At 42.7% G+C, this 22,815-nt stretch overlaps 1 protein-coding gene and 1 long non-coding RNA gene across 2 annotated transcripts in view; one reads left to right on the top strand and one right to left on the bottom strand.

Annotated features, from left to right (window-relative positions):
• The first annotated feature begins 4,901 nt into the window (after positions 1–4,901).
• LOC127601838 (uncharacterized) overlaps positions 4,902–22,815 on the top strand; it is a 35,673-nt gene continuing 17,759 nt past the window's right edge. The window contains exons 1-2 of the long non-coding RNA XR_007962655.1: positions 4,902–5,046; positions 5,092–5,479. This is a non-coding gene — a long non-coding RNA (uncharacterized LOC127601838). The remainder of the gene's footprint in view (positions 5,047–5,091; positions 5,480–22,815) is intronic.
• The window catches only part of edil3a (EGF-like repeats and discoidin I-like domains 3a), an 87,936-nt gene continuing 71,397 nt past the window's right edge, over positions 6,277–22,815 (bottom strand). Inside the window, exons 8-9 of the mRNA XM_052067453.1 lie at positions 14,376–14,531; positions 6,277–7,624 (exon numbers count right to left, since the gene is read on the bottom strand). Of these exons, the coding sequence (XP_051923413.1) occupies positions 7,475–7,624; positions 14,376–14,531 (306 nt within the window). The 3' untranslated portion in view covers positions 6,277–7,474. The remainder of the gene's footprint in view (positions 7,625–14,375; positions 14,532–22,815) is intronic.

Genomic DNA, 22,815 nt, shown 5'->3' with positions numbered 1-22,815 from the left:
AGCGGGTGAACACTTACGCACACATACCAATACTTTAATCTCGCCAACCCATTGGCTGTCAAATTATGATAAAATGAAATGAAGGTAGGCAGGGGTGAAAGACAAATGATACCTGCCTGTTCATGTGTGTGTATATGACCTTGCTTACAGAGAACATTTCGAAGCTGTAACCATCCTGGTTGGAATTGAAGGTCTCCTAGCATGCAGGTTTTCAATAAATTCCTCATCACTCATCAATTGCGTGTCCTCCTGTCTCTACGACATGTCCAACGGTTCTCCCACTAAACACACCCGCCTGGACATTTGTGAGGCGAGGAGGTTTCTGGTGATGTTTGACCTTTATGTTCATTAAGGTGTTTGAATTCGAGCCCAGCGCGAAGCGTAGAATGTGCAGCGTGACCAACGGGAAGACGGGAATCCATCAGTTTGAGTAACGACCTCGCGGGTGCAGCCAAGACACCTCACCTGTCCAATACGAACTACTGGCGTCATCATTCCTGTGGATGTTTGAGCCGCAAGCCAAAAAAAAAAAAAAAAGTGGTTATGCTCGGTGGCCTGACCTCAGCAGATGAGAGCCAGCGAGGACAGCTGCAGGGGACAGATGCCACCATTTCAGGATTTAGAGTGGAATTTCAGCTCTCCGAATACTATTAGGCTGCGCTGTCGTGGTGGTGACAGCTTCCAAGGATCGGATTCACTCTGCGGGAGTGATTTCCGCAATCCAAGTGAACATTCATTTCAAGACTTATCAGTCATACCGCATATCCTGTACATCGGGAGTAGTGCCGAATACTGCGCGGAAACTCATCATTAGCGTTGGATGCGAGCGGAACCAGTTGAGGTTGGCGGTTGGCGGCTGACGGGAATAAAATGCTTTCTTTTTCCAAGTCACAACCCGCCCAGCTTGTCCTTCCTGATCATCCGCGTACTTTAACTTAAGATCCGTAAAGACAAAAATGTCGTGGTTGTTTGTTTACCCCTAAAGCCAGCAACCTCTTTATCAATTGCTTTTGCATTTTGGTCGACGAAATGATCAAGAAAGAGTTTCCCTTTTGATAACGCGACTGAGTCACCTCCTTTGGCTATAATGCAGCACATTTGTGTGCAGAGATGGAGATGGCAGTTAGTAGGAAAGGCTCACCGGGCTTCCCACACCTTCTTGTATGGATTTAAAAAAAAAACACAACATGCAAATGATTTCCTGAAAGGATATACTTTTATTAATGTGTGTCTCACTTTGTGAGGTAATTTGCAAATAAACATAAATAGAATGATGGTCTTTTTTCGTGGGTTAAAGAGAAATAACTCACCCAAAAGGTCTACTCAATTTTATTTCATCAGGTGCACAAAATAAAATCATTTGTATCCGGATACATTTGTTTAAGAAGATATTTAGTGTCGCAGTTTGACCTTTAAATCGCTGATTCCTAAGGAGGCGGTATTATCCGATTTCCTTTCAGCACTAAGAAACGTATTTAATCGCAACAAATCGTATTTCTCTCTTCCACTTTCTCTCCCAGCGACGTTTAGTGCCGTCGTTGACGTGTTGAATCATCCCGCCGTGTCGATGCGTAACGACGACAAGCGGCTTCAGATGATGTCGATCAGTGGTTTCTAACACCTCTAAAAAGAACCAAATCTCGTCTGTTGTCTTGTTGTTGATCCCGGAGGCGTGCTGAATCCCAGTCACGTATGTTAAATCTTTGACTCGTCACATAAAAATGCACATGTCTACCAAAGCTCTTTGGACCCAATTAAACTCACATACTACAAGCAAACACCCCCAGGTGGTAAGAATGTGGTGTGGAGATTTGTGCTTTGACCTCGAGCAATTTCTTTCTTTATTTAATTTTTTTATTTTTTGCTCCAACACTTCGACCTTGCATCATTTCGCTTTGGCACCCACATCAGCTCAATGTCAACGTTTTTTAAGAGCCTCTCACATGACAGAATATAAAATTCATATATCTCACACTCCTGTGGACATTTCTTATAGCTTTGCCAATGAAATGCATGTCGATCCTTACATGCATGCATAATTAGATGCAGAAATTTGCGTATGATTTAAAGCGTTTTCAGATCAACTTCCATTCAGAAGGTTAATGGAACACTCTAAATTGTCCCTAGGTGTGAGTGTGAGCATGAGTGGTTGTTTGTCTCTATGTGCCCTGCGATTGGCTGGCAACCGGTTAAGGGTGTCACCCGCCTACTGCCCGAAGATGGCTGGGATAAGCTCCAGCACCCCCTGCGAGCTAGCCTTAAAAATATCCCACGTTCATGTAATTCATGTAACAATGGAAATATTTTGGAGATATTCCAATCCATAATGAAACGGGCACGTCTTTCCACATTGACCGGTGGTATTTAAGTCAAGTCAAGTCAAGTCAACAGTATTTATAGAGCACTTTCAAACAGCCATCGCTGCATACAAAGTGCTGTACATGGAGCGATTTAACATGCACAATAAACAGTAAGACAAATCGGTAATAAAGGCGGTAGAAAGCACCAAACAGTAAAATCAAGAACAAATCTAAGTCATGCTGAGTCGAATGAGTGGTGATAACCAAGGCCACAGAGCTTCCTTGTGGGTATTTATTACAAGCTGATTGGCAGAGATTCTCCCAAAATTTGCGACTTCTCTCTGAGACATCAGGGAAAAGATGTGGTCAAAATTACCTTGCAGAGTACGGACGTGGTGTGCAGAGAAGGTTACTTGAAATAATGCATAAAACCGCCCAAGATGCCCTTGATAGTTCCTTTCCCGAACAAGGGTTTTCTTAATCTGTGCACTTCAATTGTGTTCTATTTTATCACCGCATTGGCATTCTGCTGAAGAACCCATTTGTAATGCGAAAGTCAAGATCACCCCGGTAATGGATAAAGCGGGACTTTAACCGTCTCTTGCGACTTCCATGGTAATTTTTGTCCCATTTGACTGCGCTATATGTCTTGACAAGTAAACCCAAAATAACATTTGCTGTGTTTTCATTAGGTAAGCAGAAGGCACTATATTGGCCTAGTTCTGCCAAAAAAAAAAAAAAAAAACTCCCCGTAGACGACACAAACAAGATAAGCAGCAATATCACACAAAAACTTGCTTGCCCTCAATACCGATTGTGACAAAGCGCCGTGAAGACAAATTTAGTCCATATGAAAAATGACGTTAAATTTAGCCCTAATGCTGGGTGGCATTGTGATGTTCCAGATTTCGACTGTTTGGGGAAGATGAATGTTGTCAGCGCAGATTTTTAAAACGTGCTCAAGTTTTTTGAGCATTACTGGATGTGCTCTGCTTAAATCCCAGACATGATTTGAGAAGCATTAAGGAGCATTTTTAGATGGGTCCCGTTCCAAATGACTGTTTTCATTATTGCCGTCGTTCCCATAGCAGTTGACGAAATATGTGGAGACACTGTACAGTGAATTTAGAACTTTGGTTCTACATACATTCTACATGTTTGAAAATTAGTGCAATTTCAGTTTTCCTGATTTTGTTTTGGGGGGGTGTGACACACTTTGAATCTGGTATGAGTTGCTCCTCACCCACGACAGAAGTAGTTCGGCACCTTTGGGTGCAGGAGCGGTTAGTGCGACTCTATTTGATTGACTTTTGACAGTTGAGCGGGATGTGATTTCAGCACAGTCAGCAGACATGCCCACAGCATTTGAGAACGGTGAGAACTACTTGATTTCTCATGATTATTGAAGCTTTATTTGAAATACTACACTTGAAATAGTATACTTCATATATACAACTTTTTCATAGGGTCAGTCAGAGCAAAACATCTCATTGCTACTGATTCTGAAGGGTCCGGGCAGAGGAGATTGACACGGCAGTAAATATGGACTACAATGTGATTGGATGATACATACTTTATAGTATACTTTGCACTATATTGTTTCCACTTGTTTGTGTGGTTACCAATGATAAATTCTGAGCCACCTCTGCCCAGTCATGCCGCACGCAGCACAGGATTTACACGGTGGACGAAAACAGAGCATTCAGTGTTGAGGCTGATTTGAACAAAAAAAAAAAAAACACAACCACAATACTTTCACAGATATGGTTTTATTTGTCAAACTGAACTGAGTTTTGGAGTTGTAGCATCTTTTTTTTAAACTGTACACTACATCTGGTGTCACACTAGCTGGCTTGAACCTAACCAGCGTTATTTTTAATTACATTTTCTCGTTGGACACTCGGGTTGAGCAGGTAATATGATGTCAACATACAAAGACAAGATGAGCTTCTCTTCATTTTCTACTCCCTCTTGAGATGCACTTGTACAAGACACAAGACAATCAATGGCGAGTACAACGTAAAACCTGCGTGGAATACAACAATTTAATGTACCGGTGAACATTTTATACTATACAGTTCAAACTCATCATGCAAATCTGCCCACTCTTGTGCTCACGGGCAACAAGGACCAGATGCCGGATGAAGGTGGTTCGGCAGCAAACAAGCTTTTTTTCGCCGCAAAAAAATAAAGACCTTTGTCTATGCTTGCCTTGCATCCAACGAACGTGAAGAATGCCAGTCGTTACGCGATTTCATAAATGAGTCATTTACAACATCGTTTTTACAACAGCTTGCACAGCTAAGGTTGTCTGTGTAGATTTTTATTCATTGTATTTTTTTTTTGCTGTGCTTTTCCTCGCTTGGACAAAGACTTCCTTGAAAGTTGAGCTTCCCTAAATTTGAATACCAAATGAATGAAACATCTGCTGCCATTCGGTGAGCTTGGAGCGTTAAATGAAATGGTTGACTTGCTCTTAATACATTTTCCATTTCAGGCTCTACTGCAATCTAAGACTGGATGCGTTGCATTTGTACAGTATGAAATAACTGGATAAATTCCTTAAAGTTCATCAGTAATTTGACACAAGAAAGCCATTTGCCTTCGACTTTCCTCTAAAGCTAAGAAGTTTGGATCAACGAGAGAACCGCAATGGTAATTGGAGACCGTTATCAAGAACATCCAATTAGTCGGGCACACTTGACACCTCTTTGTAACCATACAAGCCAGCTAGAATATTCAGAATGTGATTCCACCGCAGACTACCTACTCGCCATCAGCGCTCGACCAGCTTTTCCATTGGTATAAACTGGTAGTACTGGGTACTATTTTGTACCTCATTGGTGGGGGCTCCAAGCAGGACAAGCGTCTATCATACTGCATATCTGTCTAAAGTAAACCACTTTTAGTTATTTTTTGATGGCTCATCATTGACATATTGAGAATTTGTGGCTAGAAATAGCAAAAATAATAACATATGAGGCGGCCCGGTAGTCCAGTGGTTAGCACGTCGGCTTCACACTGCAGAGGTACCGGGTTCGATTCCAGCTCTGGCCTCCCTGTGTGGAGTTTGCATGTTCTCCCCGGGCCTGCGTGGGTTTTCTCCGGGTGCTCCGGTTTCCTCCCACATTCCAAAAACATGCGTGGCAGGCTGACTGAACACTCTAAATTGTCCCTAGGTGTGAGTGTGAGTGCGAATGGTTGTTCGTTTCTGTGTGCCCAGCGATTGGCTGGCAACCGATTCAGGGTGTCCCCCGCCTACTGCCCGAAGACAGCTGGGATAGGCTCCAGCACCCCCCGCGACCCTAGTGAGGATCAAGCGGGTCGGAAGATGAATGAATGAATAACATATGACCAACATCTACACGCCACAAAGAAACCAGAACTCCATTCTCCTCCATTGATGTTGTTTGTGAGCGTAGCTTGCTCCCACTAATGCGTTCAATGCAGCATGTTGGTTTTTTTTTAGCTGGTACTTGTGTGCGTTCTATCCTTCCATCCATTTTCTAATCCGCTTACCCTCACGGGCATGCCGCGGCCTAACCCAACTGTCTTTGGGCGGTAGGCGGGGGACCCCCTCAAACGTTGCAGGGCACACAGAGACGAACAACCATCCGGGCTCCCACTCACACTAAGGGACAATTCGGAGTGTTCAATTAACCTACCATGCATGTCTTTGGAATATGGGAGGAAATCGGAGTACCCGCAGAAAACCCACGCAAAATCGGGGAGAACATGCAAACTCCACACAGGAAGTCCTGGGGGCCTGGAATCGAACCCTGCACCTCCACATTGTGAGTCAGATGTGTTAACCAGTCCACATTGTTCCACGCGTTCTAATATCATGACAAATGTGTCAAGAAGAACCACAAAACGTCTGACTTTACGATTGTAAATGCATTTGCACTTAATAGGAATCATCCCATTGAATTGGAGAAACAATCCTGATGCAGTTCGGAGCGTGTTTGGTCAAGTGTTACCGTGGTTATTGCAAGTGCGTGACAAACATTGCTTACGTCACTGCGTGATTCATCAAGGGGCTCCAATTCCAAAAACAAGAGACGATTTGTCGATTTAAACATAATCAAAGTAAACGGTTCACTTATTGACTTACGCTAACATACTAACCATTGTGGTTAAATAAGAAATCACAGATAGTGTATGCAGTTGTGGGCTTGATGGGGCATACGGTATATCCTGAGCTTTTTAATAAATTCAGTTTACCATAGACAACACTGAACACAGATTTATAAAATGTGGAGGAAAAACAAATTTGGAATAAATACAAAAACGCACAAACACTCGACACAAATCTATGACATAATAGTAATGAGCAAAAATGAATACAAACGAGCACGTCAACTTCCGCGTCAGCGCGGCAACACAACTGAATGAATCGCCAAGAGCATTTGCCGACTTCACAAAGCTCCCCCGTTTCAGAACAATTTGAAAGCTTATGGGAAAACAGTTCCCTAAATTGAAGCCATTACCTTCACGGCTGGAGGTTTTGACTGATTTGTCGTATTAAGCGTTCTTTTCCTTCACGCACCATGCAATTTCATCGTCTTTTACATAGAATACAAGAGCATTAAATACGTTTTGTTTGATGCAGTAACGCAAGTGCCCATTAAGGTGAAAGCATGGCCTGGCAAAGTTAAAGTAAAAAAAAAAATTGACAATTCGATGCGTTTTTGTGTGTGTGTACGTGTGTTTGTGTGTGCACATGTGGTTGTCTGCGTGTGCGAGGGTGCGAACGCAACATGGCCGACGCGTACTTTGTTTTAAAAAGTGACTCTGTACAATAGTTTGTATGGCAAATCCACAGTGAGACCCCCCCAGCCCCACACAGCCCAGCCCACCCCCAACCCTGAACCCACAAATGTATATTACAGTTCTCAAGAACAATAAAAAGGCAAGGATCACGCTGTAAAGAAAGCTCAAGTGACATAATAAGAAACTAACAGAGCATTAAATTATTGTACAAATGATAGATCAAAAAATGGTGACTTTTCACAAAATTCCTGAAATAAAAACAAACTACTGGAAATCATTATTTTTCTTTTTTTTTCTTTTTTTTTTTTACAGGTTGCACAGTTTGTTTTTCCACCGCTGGGTGACATACGCCAGTATACCGCTAAGACGGGAAAGATGTTGAAACCAAGCAGGGAAGGACGTCACTCTTCCACAGTGCAGCCGAGTACCTCTGCGCGCAAAGTGATCCTTCCGTACCACGACCACGGAAGGATCCGGATGAGCCGAGCGTAGACGGGTGGATCGATCACGTTCTTTCTGTGGGTCTCATTGTCAAAGTTCCCCTGAAAGACCTGCAAGCACAGAAACACACGGAACCTTTGTTCTTTTTCACAGATTTTGATTGGGAGGAATGTCGGCGCCATTGACTGTCGATGCTGGACAGACCTGGGGCGCTTGTGTTTTTTGCGCCCGTAATGGGCAGCATTTTTCACAACCCCGATTTGTTCAGTGGCTATGTCAGCGCTGTTGGACAGTTGGCGTTGGTGCGGCTGGATGGATGGCCGCTGAAGTTGAGGATGAGGAGAGAGGAGCGTTGGCAAAGAGCGCCGATGCGTATTTGCAACCGTGAGTCGCCGCTTGGAATTGAAATGGATTTCCATGGGACAGGAGAAGTGAACCAATCTCTTTTTTCGTCAATGGATGCTACAGCTTCTTGTTGACTTTGAAACTTAGCTTGTAGCCGACGTGTGCACATTTTGAGCATGACGTCTCTGATCCACTGGTTAAAGGACACTTTGATTCTCTCCTCTCTCATCTCAAACTGCTTCAAACAACAAAGCGTGTGACGGAAAAGTGGTTAGGACTGCGCGACTGTCTGTGTTTTATGTTATGTGTTGTGTTTATTATTTTACTTTATGTTAACTGTTTTGTAAAGCGCTTTGTTACAGCTGCCGCTGTTGTGAAAGCGCTATATAAATCAGCATGTATTGTATTGTATTGTATTGTATTTTGGCATCCTCAGCAGATCCTTCCTTTATCCATATGTAGGCCTTTCCATCGTTTTGGTATCGGTAAAATTTGGTCTCATCGGTCCATTAAACTTTCCAGAGTTCCAAAGTCATCTCTGTACTTCATTTTGTGCAAAATTCAGTGTTGTCCAAAACAATGGAGGTAATATCGTGACTGTTTCTGCAACAGGCTCACTCGTATTTATTGATGACGTAACTAATGATGTAAGCAGCAGAAAGAATTCGGAGTCTACAAAACTTTTTTTGGTCTGGCAATTTACAGAAAAATGTATTCAAACAAATCGGGATATGACGTAAAACACACTGCCAACACAACAAAGGACTTCACCGGACAGTTCTACACGGCAGTCATCGAATCAATCCTGTGTTCTTCCATCACGGTTTGGTTTGGGGCCGCCACAAAAAAGGACAAAATCCGACTTCAACGGACAGTTAGGACGGCAGAAAAAAATCGTTGGCACCGCCCTACCCACTCTTGAGGACTTGCACAATGCAAGAATCAAGACAAGGGCACGGAAAATCCTCCTGGACCCCCCGCACCCTGCCCACCACCTTTTTCAGCCACTCCCCTCAGGCAGACGCTACAGATCCCTGCGCACCAAATCCAGTAGACACTTAAACAGCTTCTTCCCTCTAGCCATTAACTCCTTAAACAGTCACTGACATAGTCACTCTTCTTGCACCACAAAATGGTACTACAAAACTACTGGTATACTCTAAAATGGTTCAATGATTTTCTTGTTTACGATGATACCAGTGCAGCGTGTTATACCGGAGACAAATTCCTTGTGTGTTCTACATACTTGGCCAATAAAGATGATTCTGATTCTGATTCTGAAGGATGTTTTTCGGCTGGCGAAATCAACCACTTGCATTTAACTCCTCAAGAGGAGACTGAAGAGGGAAACCGCCCCAGAAACAAACAAGAACTGAACGAGGCTGCGGTAAAGGCCTGGAAAAGCATTTTAAATGAAGATAATCGTGAAGTCCGCTGGTTGCAGGCTTCATGCAGTAAGGCTTACACTACCAAATATAAAATGGTATTCACTTCATTTCATAATGTCTGCTCCAATACTTTTGCTCACTTGAAAAGCGGGTGGCTTCAAACAGAAAGTGCTCTGTCCCGAGTTGTTTAACATGTCTAAATGTGAGGCAGTCTTTTCATTCGTGTATTTAGTTGGGTGATTTTTTTTTTTGGGGGGGGGATATCCGCAGAAATGAAATAAACACTTTAGTGCCCGCCAAAAATATTTCAGAAGCTCTGTCCCGCTCTTGTCGGCTTGGGACTGTAAAATATAATCAAAGTAAGACTTTGTGGCGCATGCTGATAGGAATTGCCGTCACATGTTCACAGCAGTGCAGCCGCTGAACTAACCAGGCAACAAATGGAGGCTAAATGAATTCTGATAATTAATTTATGAATCGCTTTGCTTGCAATAAACCTTTAAACAACAGCGCGGGGCCCTAGTCAAGGCTACAAACATGCAGAATGCAGCACTGCATTCGTAAGTGCTTAATTGACAGTAGAGTGAAGTTTATTAAGAGGAAATGAATCTACGGGGGGCGGGGCGGGTTGGGGGGGGCAGCTTCATTGAAGGATATGATCAGTCCAATTAAAAACACATGATTAGGCCTGTGGAATTAGAATGTAATGAGACTCACTGTTGTGCAAAATGGAAAAATCAGTGGGCCAAATCCAAGCAAATGATGAACAACTCATTTTCATATTTTGGAGGGGGGGGTGGCGTTTTAGAAGACACATATCGTGGTGGTTTCATTTAAGCAGATGGGTTTGACCAAATGACTTTGGTTGAGAATAAGATGCTTCTGTGGTGTTGTTTTTTTTTTACACACAGTTCCTCATTCTCCTAAAATAAGCCTTAAAAGCTGTGCCTCGATTTTAGGAGACAGTATGTCGCTTTTCAAGCATCTTTTATGTCACATGTGTGTACATTTCTAAAGTAATAACAATGAGTCATTGTGTTGGGATTCAATTTATTATTGATTTTTTTTTACCTTTATACACAGGAGTCTTTTTGCCAATGGCTCGACAAAACTTTTCTTGACATGTTAAAGGGAGGGTTGGGCAATCCTATCATGCCTTGGAGCGTTTGGTATACAGACCTCAGAAGGGTTTACTGTTGGTCGTGACTAATACTTTATTATTATTAGGCAGAATTTGCAGCTTAACGTGTACGATGAAATGTTCCCAATGAAGTTGCATATTTGCCCGGTCGGTAATTTTAATCAGCCGGAGGGATAGGCCGAATTTAATCCTTAATTGCAAACCAATTTGCAATCTCTTCTCCGGGGAGACGCAATCTCGAGTAATCAGGAGTGGATGGATGATTTAAAAATAGACACAATAATGCAACTCCAAATTCTTACTCAAAAGTGCTTCTGGAACTGCAAAACTATTGATTGTGTTGTCTGGTAAATTGGTAGCTTCACAATGCCAGCGGAGGCCTTGTGAGTCCGAGTCACCCACATTTATTTGCGCTTATTGTCCTTGAGAGAGAGAGAGAGACATTGCAAACCCGGCAGTTTTCTTACCGAAACATCACTAAGGAGGCACATTGCATGGGCACAGTGTACACGTTCGCTCCCAAAACTGATTTTAATTATTGATGACTGATCCAGAGTTCCCCCCGGTATTCCAAGCGGTGGAATGAGCAAGTTCATGTGCAGTTGTTTTCACAGCAACCGCATTTTGACACCTCTTTGCGAATCAAGGAGCTAATGGCTAATTAACCTCATGAGACCCGAGTGGAAACAGTGTGACGCATAAATCAATAACTCGGTCTTGATTGATCCTAACAAGCGATGGTGTTAAAAAACAAAACAAAAAGGCAAGGGGTTTCCCCATAGTAGCAGGCCAAACAAAACGGTCCACTGGAGATATGTTGCAAAAAGAATGAAGTTAGCCTGTTTTGCTATAATTTGAAGATATTTTTTGATGTTGCACAAAAAAAGCCTTTTTTAAACTTTTTTAAATACACATAACGGGGTAGGACTAGATAAGTTTTTTTACTTCATCCTATTCCCTTGAACATAATAACTGTGTTGAATGAAGACTGATTTCTTTCTTTTACTTTTTTATCTACCTTATTTTCTGTCAAATTATTACTGTATATGTTTTATGTTCAATAAACAAACCAAACCAAAACCAAACCAAACCAATTTATTCGGAGCCCGTCATATGATTTTTAAAATGTTCAGTGTGTTGTACTCAGGTTGAACTGGCCATCAAGTGGACTTATCTTTTTGACAAACTGCCATTTTCAGAAAATCTTGTCGCCTTGAACTACAACCCAAGAAAGATAAAGATATTTTGATTTAGTTTATATTTTGACAATAACTCAAGGATCCAAAATGAATCCTCCTGGACCCCCTGCACCCTGCCCACCACCTTTTCCAGCTACTCCCCTCAGGCAGACGCTACAGATCCATGCGCACCAAATCCAGTAGACACTTAAACAGCTTCTTCCCTCTAGCCATTAACTCCCTAAACAGTCACTGACGTAGTCACTCTTCTTGTACTACAAAATGGTACTACAAAACTACTGGTTACTCTAAAATGGTTCAATGATTTTGTTGTTTACGATGATACTAATGCAGCGTGTTATACCGGAGTCAAATTCCTTGTGTGTTCTACATACTTGGCCAATAAAGATGATTCTGATTCTGATTCTAAGGACACATATCCAGTGTCCTGCATATCCATCCTTTAGAATGGCGCTCAAGATTGTCTGCTCGTAATGGGGTAATGTTTTATTTTTAACTATAAAAATAGGTAATTGTAAATATTTGCAATTTTAGCCTCAACATAACTTTTGAAAGTGCATTGTCCTGATCATATGCCAAGTCATATGATAGTCAATACCAATTCCCTTCGACTGAAATTGACCCCTTGTTGGATCACTTTTGGACTTGACTGCGAATGAGAACCTGGCAGGAAGTAAAACATTGATGCTGTCATTAACGTCTCTCTTTTACGGTGCGCTGGAACAAAACAGGACCATCCCCCTAACCGTTCCCACAAAGTTGGAAGCACAACATCAGAAATGTCTTGGTCAGAATTAGGATTCGGGACGAAGCCCCACTGATGAACACATTGAGGAATAAACGTGCCCATGCAGCGTATCGTGAAGGACGACGTCACGATGCGACGCGTCTCTTGCGAAGAAAAGGCAACAACGACGGTGTCCTATGGACTCTGCGAGGGGATCCTGATATGAGTGCCGGTGAGCCGCTGACTGCCGATATCAGTATTCTAAATCTCCATCTAACCGCCTTTAGCTGCTGCCACACAAGAGCTGAAGGCAGCAGCTGAGAAGAATACTTAGAAGCATCGTACACTCTGCCCAAACCGACCAGGCAAGGCACACACAAACACACACACATGCACTATACATCCCTGTCAAGTCCACTATTGTGGTGCGGAAGGAGGAGCCACAGGAGCCCGACAGTCAAATGTGTCCTCTGGCATTAATGGCAACTTGAGCTGTCTGAGGTTTGAGGGTGGGGGTGAAGCACCTTGAAGAATCATGCTTGTGAAAGGTCCCCTGGCTCACTCTCAGGATAAACTGATTGACATTCTCCGCAGCCCTGCTAAACAAGCCTCTCCTCTAATAGCGCACACACTCCGGCTGACTGGTTGTCCTTGTTTTGCCCTGAAGTATATTGCCACAACAACTCAGGGGGAGGTGCATTATACACTCAAAGTAAAGAGCTTTGAACAGTCGAACGTCATTTCAACGGACTCCGTTGACAACGTTTCCACCCCTGTTACATTTCAAAGTCCCAAATTCACATAATTCATTCTCCATTTGCGGATTTGGCTTCCTTAATGATGACAACTTGATTATAACGACCGGATTTTTCCCACAAAGGAGTGAGAAGGCCCTCGTTAGAACGAACCGTTGGAAGCTAATTGCCGCCATGTCCTGGCTAATAAGCAAAATGTACAGCGTTAAATGCCCCTCCGTTGCTTAGCAACGCGACTGATCGACTCGTACGCTGTTGTACTTCCGGAGGCACGGCGCGCATGATCTGAATGCAATCTCGTTGTCTGTGAAGCCTAAAATTGTTTTCCTCCTACTTTCGAATGAGCTGAGCCGAGACTACGAATTGGCAAAGTTTTTTGACAATCATCCGTAATGGCAACAAAATCACGGCTTGTTTTTTTTAAAAATACCAATGCTTGTACTTATAAATATATTACTTATTCTACTTTGGTTTGTGTTAACTGCCAGCCATAATTTGAGTTATAAGCAAGCTTCGGATATTACCGCTCGGCTGAAGTGAAAAAAGAAAAAAAATAAGAAAAAGAGCAATTAGGTAGTGGCCTTGCGTGTGTATGTAGATGGATGTCTGCTCAACTTCATTTTATTTGAAGTTTTTCCAGAATTGCCCCTCTTAAAATACACCAGAGAAGCTCCGCACCTTTGCAACCGTCATGAAGTGTAAACTGGCTCAATGTGGTAAGGTCTTCAAAAGGGCTGCGGATTTTCCATTGCGGTAGGTCTTACCCAGTCACAAATAGAATCACAAGAGGCAGTGCTTATCTGTCAGTAACACGGAGACTGAGAAAAGTAAACAATGGCCCACTTGCCGACAGCATGTGAAAAGACAAAAGGTTTTTAGTTCCGGCTGCAACTCTCTTCCTATCAACAGAGAAGCCGAGTGCAGCCCCCGCTGCCTCTGATGTCGAAGCCGATTGGAGGGGACATGTGTACCCCGCTGAAGGGCCGTAAACAAGATTTTCTGATCAGAACCGGTCAAGCTCGGTTGACACAACAGTCTTATCTGATCCTAAAGCGGAGAAGCAATCTGGGCTTGGTCAGTCCGAGGGCTGGAAGAGGAGCTGTCGACGTGGAAAAGGGACACGGGAGGGGGCCAACATGGAGATTTGGCATTTTAATCAGCTTCACGCTTGTTTGTTCAGTTTTATTTGACTGCTTTTTCATGGTTTTTTTTTTTTTTTCTGGAATTTAGCCATTTTGAGCATTCATCCTTCATCCATGAGCATGCACATGGTGGCTGGGTGTAACGGGTTCAACGCGATCCATACCTTGTCCTTCCCTTGCTTCTCATCTTGGTATACTTTCCACCGCTCTCCGTCATTACTGTATGCCAATTTGTACGAGCCGACAAACTGCACATGGCCAAAGTCTTTCGCTCCCTGGGTGATGATACCCGTGATCTTGGTCGGCACCAGCAAGTCCACCTGGAAAAAGCAGAGCGAGGAAGAGACATGAAATAAGTTTGCAAGAGAACCAGAGTTGAAAAATGCTGACAAGATTAGAAGATTATAATTTTTGCATGTCTCTTCTCATTTTTTTTTTCCACACAAGGAGAGAACTTATTGAGTAGAAACGCCCGAGCGCAATGAGTGGCTTTCATGATTCACAGATATTGAACAGCAAGGGGCACGAACAGCAAGGGGCACGTTCACAAGCTCGACTAAGCATAATAGAAATCTCATGCAGCTTCAAAGAGCCAGACGTGTTGATTGGGGCTTCATTTCAAAGAGGTTCTTATTTGTTACACGCAGCGGAAATTTTAACAGTGCTTACGGCTTTGAGGTGAAACATTTTTTTCTTGACATTTGAAGGTTCGCTCGCCAACAATGATCGCCGATGTGACTTTCGGTCGTTTGGAAAATGAAAGATTGCACGTGCTTTTCAACAACAGCTTTTAAAATGCCTCGCTCACACAATAAAGAATTAAGCAGTGTGTGCTGTGCTCACGCTCACGCACCGCAGAAGTACCTTTCTTCGCGGCGCACAATTCAAATCACAAAATGATTCGAATTTGCAGTGTGATTTAGTAGAGCCCTATCCCCCAAAATGTGTTTTTTTTTTCTTTTTTGGGGGGGAGGGCACACAGAAGTTGGTCACATGGAAATAAGCTGACCAATTTAGAAACTCTCATAGTACAAGAGCGACAAAAGGTGAGCGTTCCTTATATTGAATGTACGCATTGAGGACACAAACATCAAACCAATTCAATTGCCTGCGCCTACATAGTATGGATCACGGCACGCTGACAGGACTAAATGCACATTAAATCCGACCAGTGTAGATTCAAAAGAAAACCTTTTAATAATACAAGACGTTAGACCCCACCTTCGGGTTTAACACTGAACACCGCCGTGACTCTTCGAACCCCCCACTGCACTTTCATTCCTCCAAACAGCCTACGTAATCTGAAATATCTATTTTAAAGCGATGCGAAGCAGCGACTGAGCCAACTTCCGCTGTTTTCCCTCTCAAGACTCTTGAACACCGCTCGAGAGATTTCCTCTCTCCCCCTTGACTGTGAGGTGAATTTTAGAGGAGCTTCCTTCAGCACTGCCGGTGAAAACAAAAAAGGAAAAGACCTTGGGCCCTGACAGACATGTTAACAGCAGGCCCCTGTTTATGCCTGGCATCAACCTATCAATCTGAGCCATACCGGTATCCTAAGTCGTAGCTTGATAATATCAGTAGAGACGCACCACCTATATATACACCACTTTTTCAGACTGAGAAAACAAAAGAGTAAAATAGGCTGCTAGATGTGATGGTCATGATATCAGTACAATAATGAGCTTATGTGGTGCTCGACGGACATGCCGTATTTTCCGCACTATAAGGAGCTTCGGAGTATAAGGCGCACCGAATGGCCTATTTCAAATCTGCTTTCATACATAGGGCACGTCACATTATAAGGCGCATAGAATAGAAGCTACAATACTGGCTGCAGTTGCGTTATGCATCCATTAGGTGGAACTACGCTAAAGGCGATACGATACAATATAGCTTTATTTATATAGAGCTTTCACAACCACCACAGCTGGAACAAAGAGCTTTAGAGAACCTTTAAAACACTACATCCAAGAAATCTGAATACTGATCCATATACACTATATCTATATATATATTGCGCGTCGTCCCGCACGTTCCTTTCCGTCTGTTCCTTTTCAAAACGTACCTACTTCACCGCGCCGCCACTGCGCCGCTCAGGCAGTGGCTCACTACGATCGCGCGGGCATCTTAGCGAAAAAATGTTGTCTACCCACAAGCATTGCAATGAAATTGTTAGTTATTTAGTAGAGCTAAACATCTCTTTATTTTCGCGATAAGCAATGAAGATGAACAAAAAGTTGAAACAAGCAACAACACTTTTGTTGGCCGAAGGCCCACCTTACCAGCCTTCCGCAGGAACTAGCTGATGAGCCGCCCGGAGGGCGGCGAACCAGCTAGTACAGTATATATACACACATGGCGTGCCGGATTGTAAGGTGCACTGTTGGCTTTTGAGAACATTTAGTGATTTTAGGTGTGCCTTATAGTGCGGAAAATACGGTAATGCGGGGTGCGCTCGGGAAGGAGTTTACATATCAGCATTTTAGCCGATGGTGTCATTCTCAGAGCGCAACGGACTCTGGTAGATCTAGTACTTTCAAAATCCTGCTCGTTTTAGCGTTAAGGATATTTCAATGGAATTTAAGTTAGGCTCCGCCTTCAACAGTTATTCATTCGTTCTAGACAGTGACACAACACCTCCAGTCTAAGTACTTCCATTTGTGTACTAGCCGATACTGAGAACCGATATGTCATAATTCCCTTAGGTCTCGCAATCGTGATGAAAATGTCCATAAAAGCCACAAAACAAATAATGGCACAATCCACTCAAACATGACACTTTTTAGAGTCACAACTTGTCACGACTAACATTGTTGTTGATGTTAAATCCAATTAAATATTCTTCCGATATTCCGTAACCCCGTGATGCGTGTCGGAAGACTATAAAGGATGCTGTAAAACGAGCACATAAGTAGATGAGAAATGAAGAAGAAGCTCGCGCGGCGGCAGCCTCCTTTGCCACGAGAGCGCAGTTCATCCATTTTGCAGAACGTAATTTCTAATCGGCTAACAAAGTGTCATTACCTTAAAGAATCAATGTTGTCATATCGGTGCATCTCGAATTGTTGCAATATGAGACATGGGTGTTCCGTCTTCTTGAGCGACATTCGAGATTCATTAATTTGCATTTTCTTCACTCAATTTCCATCCGATTAAAAAAAAAAAAAGATATCTGAATTGGAATTCAGCAAGCAGCTCAGAGTGCTGAGACACGTTTGACAGGCTGGACATTATTCAGCATCTCCTCAATTAAAAAATGACAGCGCATTTGGTCTTTGCAAACAATGTTTGTATTTGTATGCAGAGCAAAAGAGCCCAAAAACTTCAGACAAGGTGAACACGGGGCCGCATTCCAAACACAGTCATTCTTAATCAGGCAAAGAATGTATTAAACATATATTCTTGATCAAAACCTCTCCATAGCAATCACAACAATCACTCATTGTGTGTACCGTCATTCTCAATCCAAGTTCAGGAAGATTACATTGCCTGTGGAATGTTCAGGCTGATTCTTTTTCAGACCAGTTGAGCTGTTTTTATTGTAAGCAAAGGGAAAGAAAAAAAAATAAGTCTGGCATCGAACGCAGAATTGTTGCCGTGGGTAGTGGTCGGATAATCCAAAGCACCTTTTGCAACCGTAAACTAAATGTCTGGATGAGATAAGCTTCTTCGAGCTTGACTTCCTCTTCAGTCTTTGTACACCAATGAGCAAAGAGATAGATTGTTATATACTTGTTGCCAATCTTTGTTACACAAACAGAAGTGACTCGAAATTGTACTGGCAGGAGGCAAAGAAGCAACATTTGTACACTTGGGCCGAGCAAACGCTCGACTGCTCATTAGCGTGACAGATTTGGTGGGCAAACTTTGTGTCCCTATTAGAAGTAGCTTTGCCCGTGCAAACTAAACAGATTAATGCAGCGAGGGCAGTCAGAGGAGGCCGGCTTTTCCCTATCTTATAAATACGGCACGTGCATGCATCGCCTATTGCTGACAGCATCGCTGCTTTAACTGGATGTGGTGAAGCCTCATTTAGTCTTCTTAGCCTGTGGCAAATGTGTGTGCGTGAGTGCTAGGCATGCATGTTCTCCGCTAAGTCACAGTGCAAAGTTCAGAGTTGTCTGTTAACTCAACTCGGGGTACCATGAAAGAGATGATGCCAAAGACGGGGTATAAACGTGGCTTGAAAGTGACAAGTACTTGTTGGGGTGAAAAAAATAAAAAATAAAAAGTCATGATTGATCGAAACAGGCAGCCTGGAAAATGCCATCCATACATACACTAACAACATAGCCTTGCCCAGCTGACTTTGAGTGAGATGGAGTAAGTAAAGGTTATTTATAGAGCACATTTAAACACAGCTCCGCACTAAAACAAAGCACCGTACATAATGCATTAGTAGGGGGGGGGGGGGGGACAAAAAACAGTGACCGACAAAACGGGTACAGTTGCAATTCAGAGGTGGAAAACTTAAAATGGCACCAAGAGACAAACACCTAATTTCAGACGAATCAGGGTCAGACACTCACAACACTGCTGAATATTCTGAGGGGGAGGGATTTGGTCCCTGCATGTTGGAGGAACTGTTTTGCATCATTTGAAAGATAAGAAAGACCTTGTGCAGAATATTTAACAAGAAAAATAATACGAAAACAAGCAAACCTGATACTGCACGGTATCAAGAAATCATTCATTTCCCAATTGTCAATTTTGTTCAACACGTGTAATTTGATCAATCAAATCAGATGAGACATATTAGCCAGAAACGTGAGAAATGGATTTTGTGCGCATGAGTCCGGAGGCAAACAAACAACCTACATGTGCTCTTTCATTAGTTCAACCCACGGTGGCTAAAAACATAATAACGTCTCAAACCGGAGCGCAGAGGAGATCATGATGAATAGTTGTGCGCCCAAATAGGAATGGCCCAGAAACAGCTAACGATCTCATCATGACCACATTGAAATCAACATTTTTTACACAGGATACGCAAACAGTGGCTTCTTATGGGAGATTTTTTATTTTTATTTGACATGTACATGGAGGAAATCACAACAATGGTAAACATGATTTTAAGAAAGCTCTTTCATTGATCTGAAGAGCACAGAGCAGTTTTAGCCGGAGCATTTTGTTCAACGAAGGAGACCAGAGCTAGACGTGACACTTGTTTACACTCTTACATATTTCTTAGACATACTGTACATGAAAGGAAAACAAAAATGTGTACCAGATGGAAGACCAAAGTCTCAGGTGTATAGTTTGTATTCATGGCATTTTTCGATTTTGTTTTCGTGCCGAGTTTTAAAGAATCAAACAGAGTTTTAAACGTTTTGCCCCACAACTGTGTAAGTTGTCTCATTATATCGGGAATGATGTCACTCTGGATTTTCCCACTCATAAAACAAGGACGGCGGCCCGGTAGTCCAGTGGTTAGCACGTCGGCTTCACAGTGCAGAGGTACCGGGTTCGATTCCAGCTCCGGCCTCCCTGTGTGGAGTTTGCATGTACTCCCGGGCCTGCGTGGGTTTTCTCCGGGTGCTCCGGTTTCCTCCCACATTCCAAAAAACATGCATGGCAGGCTGATTGAACGCTCGAAATTGTCCCTAGGTGTGAGTGTGAGTGCGAATGGTTGTTCGTTTCTGTGTGCCCTGCGATTGGCTGGCAACCGATTCAGGGTGTCCCCCGCCTACTGCCCGAAGACAGCTGGGATAGGCTCCAGCACCCCCCGCGACCCTAGTGAGGATCAAGCAGCTTGGAAGATGAATGAATAATACAAGGACAAAAGTATTGTTGTTCCTCTGACTACCCCCTGGCCCCTCTCCCCCTTTTTTTAAACATTAAAGTCAGGCACAGAAAATGTCCAAAGTGATTTTTGCATCATTTGATTTGGATATCCTCAATGGAAAGACACTGTACAGTTTTTCAAAATGTACTTTGTTGTTTTGACAGTACATTACAAATAAGTCAGCCGGTTAGTTAGGTCAAGGCACATCTCACAGCCAAAAGTGTATAATGGGATAAAACATGAGGAGAACGAACGCACGGTGGGGAATGGTGGCAAGCAAACAAACAGTGTGTGACACGGCACGGGCATCACTTTGCATTAGACAGCAGCTTCCTCCTCTCCAACCCGATTACTTCCAAACTCCCTCTTGATATGCCAGCGCAACGGATGGAAGCAATTCCGCAGTTGGCATAATTTCACAGTAACTGTTATTCAGACCAGAGTTATTTTGGTCTTCACTATGTGCCTAGAATTTTTTTAATTATTATTTTTTTAATATCCATTCAATATTGCCAAGCTACTACGTTATTTAAAAATGGCTTCCTTCTGCACCACATGAACAAGTGACAAATGATAATGTTGACACTCATTACTGCTGGTGGCTCTGTGTGCAGTTTTTCTTGATCGTGTATTTTTTTCTTATTCTGAAAACCCCCCAAGCCCGTTCTAAATATTTTACCTCAAACAAAACATATGTGTGTTAAGCTTTGGGGGGGGAAAAATGACACGACTCTATTCGCGGTGAAGATTGAACGACTGTCTGTGTCCTATGTGTTGTCTTGTGTTATTTTGACTTCAAAATGGCGCCGCGAGAGTGGCTGCCTTTCCAGCAGCTCCTATATTTTATTGTTCTACTTCTTACTTTCATAACTTTGCTGCTGTGAATTGGGAATTTCTCCATTGTGAGACTAATAAAGGGTTTCTTATCTTATCTTATCTTATTCCTTTACTGTGAAGCGTGTGATATGCATTTTGTCTCAAGTTTAATTTAGCCTACCCTCGATAATGAGCCTCAATTAAATTTGTGACTCACTCCACATTTCGTCAAGCTTCATCATCACTCCGATCTGTTCGGGGTTTCACGTTAACGTACACCATAATGTTCCATCCACAGCTGTTAGTCTTGCCAAGAGACTAACAGCTGGGTAGAATCTACAAAGGAGCACTGATAAGTTGATTGTATTGTTTCAAAGTGTAAAGCCTTGTGGAGCGGTTACGCCATTTCATCGTGGACCTCATTTCGCCATTTCCACATTCATTAAAAGACTCACATTAGTAGGGAAAATGAACGGCACAATACGCACTCGCTCATGGTCACAAGTCTATGGCTGAGCAGGGGTTTTTTCTTTTTTTTTTTACCAGCCGTTAATGTTTCGTGTATGATTATTATTATGCATGATGATTTGGATACGACTTGCGACAACATTCAGATCCCACTGAATGTATCATAACCAGACCATCAAATCACTGTCGCATCTTATTCTTTCTTTCGTGACGAGATCAAAAAGAATACAATTGGAAATACAATGCTAGAATTGAATTGATTGTTTTTTTTTTCCGACCACGCTTTTCAGCACTCGACCTGATATTGTTAGAGCCACTTTAAGCAGACTGCAGTAACACAGATGGAGCCTCAGTTCAGCTTGTCAAGTCGACTCGAAATGGCTGCAGGAACAGATGAAGGGAATTGGCCATGGCAACACCAACAGGAAGGAAATCAACTATGATGCCGTGGGTCATTTAAAGCTCTCCCAGCAAGGAGAACAAACATCTGTGACTTTTCATCGTGTGTCAGTGTGAGTCAAGATGAAGAATGGCTATGATATTGCCTTCGGGCGAGACCTGGTAGATTTCATTCCTTTTTTAATGTTCACTGTGACCGAGCACGTGATGGACACAGTGACGATATTAGCAATAAGAAGTCTGTCCCAATGTGTGTCCTTGTCTAGAATCCAATCTGTAACACACATGGCCACATATAGCCTACTACACATAAAAGGAATTGTGTGCTGCACAAAAAATACCTCTGCAGTCGGTATTGTTTCGGATCATTCTGAATGTTGCATAAGTAGCTGTATCCGTCACAGGTGCAGTGCAAACCCACATACAGCAGTCTCCTTTGCCGTGACATTTTGCCTGCACTCACCAAACAATTATTGTTGTTGCTAAACCGAAAAAGTGAGTTTGATGATTTAAACCGTTTGTGTAAAATGTTATCATTTGTTAGCATTTTAATTAGGCTAGCATGCTAACTAATTACACTGATAGCGTTGATGAGCCTCGTGTGAAGCTGGTTTATTTGTTTTGAATAATTCCACTCTTGAATGCAGCCATTTGTGTAACATGGTTTGATAGTTGTATCCATGCTACATGCATGGCGATGTTACTCTGCCAATTGTTCTTCATCTGTGTCTGATACAAAATTAATTTGGGTTCAGACCGCTGCACTCCAGACAATTCTGGCAGAGCTGCTGAAGACTCGTGAATTCATCATTGGCAGATAACACAGATACATGAATGCTAAATTCGTTGAAAGCCGAGAAGGGGAAGGAAGAGAGCAAGTGTGGCACGGAGGTGTGCAATAGATGTGTTGCGGAAAGATAAGATGGTGTCCTTGGATAATGAAAAGTTACCCAGGCACCAGCAGGCACATACAGAATGTTTAAGGGTGCGTATCGTTGGAGGCAACCAAATGCTAAAAACCTCCTACCGTAAGTAAATCAAGGAAGCAGATGGAGTCACCGTATATTCGGTAATGGAATTTGGTAGCTGATTTAATCATCATACTAGGTGAAGGGAAATTGAATACAAAAAGG

Source organism: Hippocampus zosterae, chromosome 6 (genome assembly GCF_025434085.1).
Source record: "Hippocampus zosterae strain Florida chromosome 6, ASM2543408v3, whole genome shotgun sequence".
Lineage (NCBI taxonomy): Eukaryota > Metazoa > Chordata > Actinopteri > Syngnathiformes > Syngnathidae > Hippocampus > Hippocampus zosterae.
The sequence above is the reverse complement of the archived record's forward strand: the minus strand, read 5'-3'. Positions and strand labels throughout refer to the sequence as shown.